At 38.5% G+C, this 12,161-nt stretch overlaps 1 protein-coding gene across 1 annotated transcript in view; it reads right to left on the bottom strand.

The window, feature by feature from the left end:
* Positions 1 to 12,161, bottom strand: part of ERC2 (ELKS/RAB6-interacting/CAST family member 2) — a 674,422-nt gene that overhangs the window by 258,916 nt on the left and 403,345 nt on the right. The window contains exon 12 of the mRNA XM_040628134.1: positions 10,870 to 10,881. Within this exon, the coding sequence (XP_040484068.1) occupies positions 10,870 to 10,881 (12 nt within the window). The remainder of the gene's footprint in view (positions 1 to 10,869; positions 10,882 to 12,161) is intronic.

The raw sequence follows: 12,161 nt of genomic DNA, 5'->3' as shown, positions 1-12,161 counted from the left end.
AAAAAAAAAAAAAAAAAAAAAGGCTGCAGAAACTGCCAATACAGCTTCTCAACTTCCATTATAAGAGGTTTTCATCAATGCTTGGAATCCTTTGTGTTATAGAAATAGTTTTCCACCCCAAAAGAAGCACATTAAAGAGTGGTCCCTATGGTATCAGGAGTTAGTGGGCCAAACCAATTTATCCTAGCACAAAACTTCTCACTGTGGAATAGAATGCAGTGGTTGATTCTGGGTTCTGGAGTCAGAAAATTTGAATTTGAATCCTGGTTCCACTAATTAATAGCTGTGTGACAACAGGCTAGTTACTTAACTTCTCTGAACCTGGCTGTCCTCATTTCACAAATGGGACCAATAATAGTATCTGCTCTCTTGGAGTTGCCATGAAGAAAATGTGTGATCAACTCTAAAGAATATAGCATCATGTATAGCACCAAATATGCACTTAACTCTTTTGTTTTCTCTCCTACTATAACAGCAACAATAACTACAGACTGCTTGAGCAAAAAATCTCTGCCACCACACCTTTATTTTCTTCCTGCTATTAGAGTAGCATTTTATTTATTTGTTTTTCTGGCCGGCTGGCTCTTGTTAATTTCTTGTTAGTTTCTTCTAGAAACTAAAGGATAGATATACAGGCGTTGATTTTTGTGTTTTGTCTGTTTGCTTGTTTTATTAATTCTCCTTGCTCTCTTAAGCCTGTTCCTCCCTCTTCACCTCTAGTGCTACCACCTTCTTTCAGCACCATTGTTACCTCTAGCTTAGGCTACTGCCTACCTCTCTAGCACTGCAATGCTATAGAGTTATCCTTCTGGAGGATATTGTTGCTTGCTGTTCCTAGACTCAAAAAGTTCAAAGTCTTGAGCTAAGCACTCAAGGCTTTCCCTATCTTGGCAAACCCTTACTGCCCATGTTTCTCCCTATTCCAGAGCTTAAGCTACAGAATCCCCTACCCTCTCTTCCAAGCGTTGTACCTTCTCACTTCTGTTGCCTTTGCTCATGCTCCCTATCTAGTTCTACATCTGATAAAATTCTTTCCATTTTTCTGGTCCAATGCAAATACCATCACATTCACAGAAACTTTCCCGAACCCTCCACCTTCTGAATGCCCATGACATTCATATTGAATGTGGCACACTCTGCCATAGGTAATGCCTCTTTGTCCAATTTCAGATTTTCATTCCTATCTGCCTACTTAGATACAGCTACCTAGTTATCCCAAAGCATCTAAAACACAGCTTGGACAAAACCTCTCTGTTCTTAGCTCCTGCCATATTTTCCACACCTGTTCCTACATCCTGCAACCGTTAGGCAGGGATCTCAATCATGTAGGCAGGTCTCACTAAACCCAGGGAAAGCTGAGAAATTAGACTTCCTAAGAAGGAGAAAAAAAAAAGGTATTTCTGCTGGGTCTCACAGAGAAGGGTATGGGAAAGCCATCTAGGGTCCAAGATAACTCTAAACACAGAGCTGTTTTTATTGTCCTGTATAAAAATAGCTATCTAATCTTCCACCACCCTGTTGACTTGGATCGCCTCTATGTAAGCTTCGATGGCTCACATGCCACCTGCACATCTTTCTATAGCTTCTACTCATAATTTCTATCCCCTCATAACTTCAGTTCTTCACAATTCACTCTATTAATTCATTCTACAAATATTTATTAAGTGTCCACTATTTTACAGGCACTGGGTGGATAAGACAGGTCCTTTCCAGCTGGAAGTTCCACTCTAGACTACAGGACAGACGTTGAATAAAAATTAAGACTGTGCTTCATGTTCTAGTGGGAAGTTACATAAATTTATAAGAGACAAACCTAACCTGGGCTGGGCTAGCTCCAGTGAAAGGCAAACAGAGGAAGTGACATTTAAACTTCACTTGACCTAGAAAAAAGTAAAGTTATATCCATACTTCATACCTTACAGTAAGATAAATTCCAGATGGTTCAAAGACTAAATGCAGAAAATCAAACCATAAAAATATCACCCCCCCAAAAAAATCACAAGGCAACTGTTCTTATAGTAAGAAAGAGGTTTCTAACTATGACACAAAATTCAAAAGATATAATAGAAAAGACTGAATGTATTTGACTATATAAAAATAATTTTTAAAACTTTCTGTATAACCATTAGCAAAATTTTAAAAAAACCAAATTGGCAGGAAGGAGCATTTTAAACTCAAATCAGACAAATGGGTAATTTTTCTACTGTATAAAGAACTTCGAAAAATAAATACAAAAAAAAACCACAAAAGAATATGACAAATTATGAAGATATTTAAAGATGCCCCATTTTCACCTGTAATAAGATAAAAGCAAATGAAAACTATGTTTAAATGCCTTTGTTTTCTTTCCATATTGACAAAGATAAAAAAGCTTGAAAACTACACTGCACTGACAGAGTTAATGGGGAGAGAGGTACTCATATATTACGATAGGACTATAAATGGTTTAGTCTCTGTTAAGAGGAAACTAGCAAAATTAGAAAGGTATTGGCCTAGCAATTCCACATCCAGAAATTTATCCTACAGACATATTCATATACGTATGAAATTAAGCCTATTCAAAGTTATTAATTATAGCAGTCTATATGAGAGGAAAAAATCTGAAACAACCTAAAAGTTCTTCAGGAGGAGACTGGTATGATGGAACTGTATGCAGAAGTAAAAAAGAATGGAGAGCTTTTATGTATGGATATGGAAAGATCTCAAAGACATTTAAAAAAAAAAAGAAAATCAAGGTGCAGAACAGTGTGTATTCCGTTATACCACTTGCGTAGGTATCATACTATAAATCCTATCAATTTGCTTCCATCTTTCTAGATGCTGCTTCTAGGAATAAATAGTTCAAGTTACACCACAATGCCTGGTACTGAGCAAACATACAATTACTATTTGATGAAAGTGAGTAAGTTAATGAATAAAGTAAATAAATGGATAAGGAACAAACTGCGTACTTGGCCTAAACTCAACAGAAGGTCTTTTTATGCACAGATATGGAAAACCTGTGGCTGAATCTTAGCTATTTTGTTCCAGAAGAATCTAAAATACATCCTTAAGTAAGACAAAGATTGCTTTTTAATAAGCATAAGATGAAACTTTCTAGATTCAGTTATTCATATCCCTCAGGAAAGAAGCATTCAGCAGAGTAAGATTGTTTTCAACCTTTCCCTCAAAATCTCTCAATGGCTTAAGAAGAAAAAGCCTTGAAGTCATTATTCCAGCAACTGAATTTTCTAGAACTAGGAAAGATGAGGAGGCTGCCTGAACAGATCACCTCTCACTCCTCTCCTGCATGAACCCCCTACTCTCACCCATTACTCTTGTCATGAAAACCTTCATCACAACAACACCACTTAATGAACATCTGCTGTGCGCCAGACTGTGCTCCATGCCCAAAGGTGCATTCTGACCACAAGCCTAGGAGGGATGAGTATAATACATTGTCTCCATTTTACAGACATAGGAAGAGGCTTTAATTCCTGTGGACGTGTACCCAACGTGGCCACAGCAATGAGGATGTTGCTTCTTAAGATGGTACTTAGTTTTCTACATGTAACATTCTGACAATAGATAGTGGAAGAACCTGGATTACAAGTGAAATACTAATAAAAGTAGGAACAGGTCTGGGACAGATGACACACATGAAATCCAAGAGTAGTGCTTCTTTATCTACTCAGGAATCCCTAAAAGCCCCTGCTTTGCATGTTTAGGTGGCGGAAGAGCACCCACACTCACCAGAGTGATAGGACACCTATGTGCCAATTGCCCAGTGAGTGTTTCTCACCAAGGCCCACTCATCACAGGTTATCAGAAGATTCTCCAGCTATTCATTATTATAACCAACTCATTCTCTCCACGGTAATTATCTGTGAGCAACATATCATGCTGTCCTTGGAACCATCAAACTGACATATGATTAAATAGCAGAGGGCTCTGAAGTTAAATTTAAAACCACTCTCTTACACTTCAACTCACACATCACATCGAGATCTGTCCAGCCATGGGAATATGCCAGTTGACCAACACCAAAGGCCAGTGAGAGACTATTCCATGACTTCACGTTCCCATCTGGGAGAAGTTATGGTTATGTTCTCAAAACTTTCTAAAGAGATTTTCCCAGAACCTGAAGTAAAATTTTGCAAAGAAATTCACTGCCTGAAGTTCTGCTCCTGCCACACATTAAAATGTCTCAAGAGTTGCTTATGTTCACCGTGCGTCTTCACAATTATGTGTGGGGTCTCACATGAAATTAGTATAATTCGTCCACACATGGTGAGGATCACACACTTTTCAACTATCATTGGAAAAATTATTGCAAAACATAAATTATTGTACATTCTGCTCTATTTATAACAATAAGAATAATGCTTATATTAACAATGTTACCAACTAGAAAAAACTGGAAGAGAAGGTCAATGGGCAAGCTAGAGTTAAAACATAAGTCTCACTGCTCTTGGACAAAAAAAAAAAAAAAAGGCAACAAGAGATTCTTCAAGGGGAAATTTCTTTCCATTCCCTGACTCACTCTATAATTTCTAGAATTAAAGTTTTTCTATGAAAATAATTCTATACAGTTCCCTTTATTTTTGCAGGAGCTGCAAATTAGGAAAAAACTTTTTCCCATCCTCAATAAAATAGTTGCACCCAAAGCAAAATCAGCCAATTTCTGTCTTCCCATTCTAGTTTTCATATTTCTTTAGCTTTATATTGCAATTAAACTTCACCTGTATGGTAGTCACCGAATTTAGAGTAAAATTTAAAAGAGCAGCAAATATTAAAATTATCACAATTCCTTACAAAGAAATTTCCAAAGCCTTTGTTAGATATATTAACAATAAGGTATTTTGTTCAGAGAAACATACACAGTACCTACTCATTTTTAAATAGGTCCCTCCAAAATGTAGGCTTCACAAAAATGTGAAATTACGCAGTGTGAAAATTCCAAGTACCTTTACCCAATACGGAAGAGAGTCCCAGTCACTAGTTGGATAGGTTTTCCCTACAACTTGAGCTGGTATTGTGGGTAATGAAGTGATAGAATTCACATTTCATAAGAAAAGCCATATAAAGGAAATAGATATTATTTTTCTAGAAAGTGATTTATAATAATACTGAGAAACTATTTTTTTAAAAAATTCCTTTCCCTTCTCAACATTTACAGAAAAGGCTAACATATCTTGAGAGATTTACTATTTGCTGATATTCATCCATATGGTTGTACCAACCAAAAGCCAGGAGTAGAGGAGGAACAGGGGGTGGGTTGGGGGAGGAGAATTTTGAAAAAAACACAAAGGAATGGTTAACCCTACCAACTTGGCATCTCTTCTTCTGGGGCCAAGACTTATTAGGCCTGCCTGGGAATATCGCTTGATTTTACTGTCATTGTCATTGTTTTAACGGATCTGCAGGTTGAGAATGGTTTTACTCATCTCCAAGGAACCTCAGAAGCATACCACAAAGCATTTCAACTACAATGCAAATTGTATTCCCTCTGTCTTCTTCACATTCTAGAGGATGCAGAGAGAGAGAGCCAGAGCAGCCACTCAGGCAAAAGTTAAAAAGTAAAAATAATACAGAGCATAAAGCCCTAGTTCTACAAATTGGAGCTGGCTCAGCAAAACATTAGCCATGGCAAGTCCTACCAAGGCCAGGTCGGAAAGGTGCAAGAACCAACCCCTGGCTACACCTCAAAGGTTCAAAAACATTTCCAAATATAGAACCCACTTTATGTTTGCAGGAGCTGTAAATCAGGGAAAACAACTTTTTCCATCCCCAATAAAATATTTGCACCCAAAGCAAAATCAACTGATTTCTGGCTTTCTACCAGTTCTGCTTGGGCATAAAATTTTCTGACACTTCACCAGAAATGTCAGCATTAGTATAAGGCAGCTAAAAGAGGGAAATAATTTTCTGACCTGTGGATAACCTCTTCAACCCCAACAGGAAAAGGAATTTTAAAAAACACCTGAAACCCAGTTTTTCCAGTTATTAGTATAAATGGGACAAACTATTTTTCTTAGTGGCCAAATCCTTCCTTATAGGAAGTGCTGGTCTTTGAATTCACTAAGGGGAGGGGTCATGTCTGTTTCACTGCTATATTCCCAACACCTAGCACTGACTCTCCCGCATGCAGAAGGATTTCAATTAACAGTCAAGAAAAGAGGGGGAAGGGGAGGGAGGGAAAGAGAAAGCAAAGGGAAGGAAAAGAGAGGAAGATGGAAGGAATGAAAGACAGGAGAGAGGTAAGAAGCGAAGTAGGGAGATAAGAAAGGAAGGAAAAAGGGAAGGACGAAAGAGCAGAGGAGGGAAAGAGAGAGGGAGAGAGGGAGGAAGAAAATGAAATACATCTAGAAGGAGATCTTTTCTCCTTTCATTTGTGTCTTTATTTTTCTTGAACTTTGAAGTATCCAGCTTGATAAAAAGATAATCATATCTTTTCTTAGGGCTTCCTGTCTGAAGCTATAAGATCTCCAGGGCAGTCAACTCTGCCTCCAGAAAGAGCCCACCAGCAACTCTCCATGGGGACCGAGTAGAGGGTGGAAGGAGTGAGATGAAGCTAATGGAAGTTCCTCTCTTCAACAGTCATTTATTCAACACACAGGAGTGTGACTGCCATCTCCAGTGTGTGGTACAATACCCCATGGAGCTGGAGACCCAGCCAGTGCTCAAGAAGGCCACCATCTACTAGGACACACAGTGCCTAATTTGAGGTAGGATATAACACAGGCCGGGGGATAGGGTCAGATAAAGCTCTAAGGAGATCAAGGCAGAGAGAAACTGCTTCTGCCTGAGGGGCTCAGGGAAGTTGGAGAGTTAACACCTGAGAAGAAACCAGCCCAAGGAGGGAGAAGGGCTGGAGGGGGAGGGAGGGCATGAATCTCAGGGCGAAGACAGAGGCTGGCTGCACAGGAGGCAGGACAGTATTTCCCCAAAGTGCTTCATGGGATATATTCTATGAACCTCATATCTGGGAAACCATGGATCCCACACAATTGCATAAATGTCCCTACTGTGGGCCTTCTCAAAGATTTTAATGCAATTGTAGCAGAAGTGGCAAAAGATTCCATTTGTATATCAGAAAGGACTGGCTTTTGGGTGAAAAAAACAATTTATTTACTTACTGGCTGTATTAACTTAAGCAAAATATTTAACTTTTATGAACTCCAGTTTTCTCTTCTCCAACATGGAAGAACTGACAGTCCATCATATAGTTGTTTTGAGTAAATACCATATAAAAAGTTATTAATTCAGTGCTGGCACTTAGTTAATGACCAATATTATTACTGCTGCTTCTACTTCTGTTATTTCTTTTATGATTAACATCAATGTGCATCATGAATATAAAAATGAAGAATGTCATATACATTATTTCTTCAAGGAATTTGTCAGTTTTTCATCAGCTGTATTTTTAGAAATGCCAGGCCAGCATATAATGCCAGGCCTAGCACACAGTAGGTACTGACTAGGTATTCGTGGAGAAAATGGGGCAAGAACTGACCTTAGCAGAGAGCAAATTGCAGGACAGAAAGGGAATGCTCTAAGCAAGTTGTTTCTCATTATTTCTTTGGGCAAAAGGGCTCTGAGGTCCTAGAGTAATGACTTCATCCTTTGCTAGAAGAATGAGAGACTGCGAGTGCAGTACTGAACTCTGGGGAAACATCACAAAGAGTTTATTTTGGTGGAAATGTTTGAAGTGACTCTGTAACAATGAGCTCATGCCTGCTGCCAAGGCACCAGCCACAAGCTGGAGCCTGCTTGCCAGGGAGATGCACACAGCCCATCGCCAATTCCACCTCTGTAGGACATAAGCAGGGAGGATCCCAGAAGACCTACTCCAAAGACAACTCCTTCCTCTCCAAGAGGGGATACTGTGGCACAAACTAGGAAGCAGCTGACCCAGCATCCAAAGTAAATCAGAGAGGCTGGAAGAGCCCAGAAAGGCCCGAGCCTTCTGGTTTTACTTGGTCAACTCTCTGGCAGGATTTTGAAGTGAATCCCAAATGATACTTTTTCTTTTTTGGGGGGTCAATTACTACACATATTTATCTAGATAACTTCTTCTGTTATAAGCCACATGCTAATTTCACATATAGTTCCTAGAAAAGAGCAAACTTCACATAAACCCTCCCCCAGAGTGCAATGCAGGGATCCAATTAAATCTCTACAGCTTCCCACTGATTTTTGTGTAAAGAGATTCTTGACAAAAGTGGAGTTTTCTGGAGTGAGAACCTGAACAGGTTTGGAATATGACACTTGCATTTTACCAAACCAGATCCTTATTACATGTCCACCTGATTTCAAGCAGAGTCTACACAGAGTTTGAAAAGGAAATGAGGCCACTTTAAAAAGTAGTTGGAGAGGAAGATTTCTCATGGAGTCTAGCACAGAAAAATAGACCCAAGAGTTAGTCAAGTTTTCAAACTTCAGATTGGGAGGCAGGGAGGTGCAGGGCACACTACAAAATTCTACAGTAAGAAAGACCATACATTTTTTTAAAAATATGTGATATGTGTATACACACATATATGTGTATGCCTACACACATAAATACATGTATTTCAATTGTGAGCCATATAAAGAAATAACATGGGCCAGAGATCCCGTATTCAATTCAATTGTTACATTTCATTTGTTTTCCCTTAAATATTTTTTCTTTTTTAAGTTTTTATTAAATTCCAGTTAGTTAACATACAGTATAATATTAGTTTCAGGTGTAGAATTTAGTGATTCATCACTTACATACAACACCCAGTGCTCACCACAAATGCCTTCCCTAATACCCATCACCTAGTTAGCCCATCCCCCTGCCCACCTCCCCTCCAGAATTAGTACATTTCATTTTATTTTAACTGGTAAACTTGGAAGTAGTTGGAAAAAAAGCAGAGTCAACTCTGGAAACTTGTCAGAGCTCAAGAAAGCTTCCAAGACCTATACATATTTTTGTTCCAGGAAAGCAGGGTTGCCCAATTTCTCTTGCACTAAAAATATAACAAGAGAATGTTGACAAGGATTGCACATTTTCTCCATTGTGTTCATTTGGGGCAAGAGATTAAATGATATTAAAATGATCTGAATCTTGATTTGACCATACAGTTCACACAACAAGACTTGGCCTGAACATTTTACCAAACACAAACAACACACCAAGCCCCTTATAGAAAGACCCCTTATTACCCACAACCTCTCCCAGCCCTAATCCTGCATCCTGTCTTCTGAGAGTCAGAGTTCATGTTCATTCACACGAAACAGGAAAAAACTAAATACTACACAGTACAGTTTCTGACACATAAAACACAGCAGAATGCCTGTGGACAACATCTAAAGGTCCTGGCAGGGAGCCTCAGGTATAATAGCCAAAGTGGTCCCTGGTCTCAAGGGCTTCAATATCAACAGGTGCAGATTAGGAGCAGCAGAGGGAAGGCAAAAAGAGAAAGAAAACAAAAAGACAGGCAAAGAGAAAAGCTTAAAGCTTCATTAAAGTAGTGGATCCAAAACTTGGAGGAAAGATTTGGATGCCATGGGGCCAACCTCCTCTTCTCTCACCTTCATTATGATGTCTCTATCTGCACATAGGGGCACCAGAAAGTGAATTAATAGTTATTAGTTTTGGGTGAGAGCAGTTCTGTTTAGATCACTGGAGAACTCTTGAGAATGGGCTCCCTTCAGTAAGATGAAGTTCAAGGCAGTTGCTGTGGGACACCCAGTGTGGTATGCGGGAACAGCAGAGATGTGGTTTCATTTTCAAGCACTATGAGCCACAGGGATTGGGAGCAAGCAGTGGGACAAAACTGGTACGTGGACAGGAGGTCTCACTTTGAAATTATCTGCTGTTAGCATAAATGCATTGGTTTGGTGGCTTATGTGATGAGCAATGGACAGCATAAAGAGGTGCAGATACTAAATAAAGAGAAGAAAATAACATTGCTTGCCTCTCAAAAGAGCGACTACACTGGCTAACAATTTGAGTCTTTTTTTTTTTTTCCAAGACTTCGTAGCCCAAATCATACAATGAGCATCTTCTGGTAAATTCATTGACTGAATGAAGAAATCACTAGATAGTACTGCATATTATTATAAAGAGAAGTCTTGCTTGACTCAAAGGAGAACCAATTACTGACTTGGACTCCTATCTAAGAGGAATCAAATCTGGGATGCATTTCTAAAACAAAATATTCATTTTGCTTCTTAATATCAGGGTGTACATAGTCAATGCTAAATCTAGTTTTACATTTGGTTCCATATGCTGTGCCCTAGGTAATTAAAGTATGTCTTACAGCTAATAAAAATGAAGTTAAAAAGTCAAAAACCAAAACAATGACAGGAAATAACATGTGTGTACAATATGTTACCAACACACTGATAATTTTCAAAAGTGACTTCAAAAAAAAGTATCATAAATCTTTCAAAACATAGTGATTTATTAAGCAAAAAGTCTGAGTGGTTTGCACTATTAAATTTAGCATTTGAGTTGCTGTGTCACAGGCAGATCTTTTGTTCTCCTAGGTTAAGTTTAGCATCCTGGATTTTGTTTTTTCCACTGCAACATATTTTATCATCACACAGTCAATCTTCTGAGATGCTCAGGAGAAATGCTCTAGAATTTCACTCTGATTTCTCTTACTGGTTGTATAATCTGGGAATCAAATGTATCGAATAATCCAACAGTGATTTATTTCCCATCTTCTTCTTTGCCCTTTCCCACCTATACAGCTTTCTTATAAAATAAACCTTCCCTAGGCATGGGATGAAATGGGAAAAAAAATGTGGTGGCCAGAGGAAAACCATTTCAGAAATGTGTTTGTTAAACAAGTGCAAGCAATAAATTGAGCTTAGGAGGGAAAGGCGGTTAGAAGAAAAACTGAAAGTACTGACCTGAGAGTCAAGCTGATTGGAGCAAGGGTGAAAGCAGCGATTTGGAGGATAAGCAGAAAGGAAAAGGGATAGCAAAAGAGAATAAAAGGAAGGAAATGCATTAGTTTTAAACATACAGCCAACAGATGTTATATTAGCAGGTTTTATAACCAAATGAAGGACAATAAAGCAACTTTTATCTGATATTACCCCAAAAAGCCCTGGGCACACACTATAAGCTGTTCTGTTAAATATCACACGTAAGAAACCAGTATCTGCTCTCACGCATTATCACCGTAAGCACTGGTGTAAACCAGAGGTGTGCTCCAGCAACCCAATAGCAGAATTTGCCCTTTTCTGGAGGAATATTCATAAGGGAAAGCTCCTATCTGTGTCCGTACAAAATTTTATTACTTAATAAACTGAAGTGGAAGTTATTAAGGTATTAGAGCTAGTGGTAAGCACTGATGTCGGAAAGCTTTTATTTGAACCAGTAAGTTGGATGGTTATATCTTATGAGATATTCTTCCTTCCTCCTTGAAAACCAAAAGGAGCTGAACAGTTTGGCTTTCCGCTCAGATTTCCATTTTAGGCACTCACAAAGTACCGCACATAGCAATAATCAAAGACACTGTGAGCAGGGCTTTGGGTGAGGTGCTGCCTGCCTATCAGCCTCCCAAGAGAGGACAGAGCAACTTCCAAACCTGAGAGTAAATTTTTTTCAGTTGTGAAAATGAGGATCAAACTTCATCACTGAAAATATCCAGATGCTTAATAACTTATTTGTGCAAAAATATTTAACATGCCCTTCTAGTTAGTCAAAATAATAAAGTCCCAAATCCAAGCAATAATTAAAAGAAAAAAAAGTCATGATCTTCTTCAAGCTACCACAGGAGCATACAGTGGGCATTCATTTTGTGAACCTATATAATGTTCTTTGTAAAAAACAAAGTGGATGAACAAATACGTGACCAGCTATCTGCTCAGGGGGACCCCACCGTTCCATACTACTAAGAAGTAATTTTAGGGGCATTTGATGGGCTCAGTCAAAAGAGTATTTGATTCTTGATCTCGGGGTTGTGAGTTTGAGCTCCATGTTGGGTGCAGAGATTACTTAAATACATGAAACTTGAAAAAATTTTTAAAAATAAGAAGTAATTTTAAGCATTTCACAGAGGAAGGAAAAACAAAACAAATCCTCAGGAGAAAGCTTAAACAAAAACATTTCAAATGAAAATGGTGTTGATCATAATGTTAAAAATCAAAGAGAAAATTCAGGATTAAACACGCGGTAAAAGCATTGGTCCAATAAT

The sequence above is a fragment of the Ursus maritimus genome, unplaced genomic scaffold (genome assembly GCF_017311325.1).
Source record: "Ursus maritimus isolate PB19 unplaced genomic scaffold, ASM1731132v1 scaffold_14, whole genome shotgun sequence".
Taxonomy (NCBI): domain Eukaryota; kingdom Metazoa; phylum Chordata; class Mammalia; order Carnivora; family Ursidae; genus Ursus; species Ursus maritimus.
Note: the sequence above shows the minus strand (reverse complement) of the source record. Positions and strands in the feature narration are given on the sequence as shown.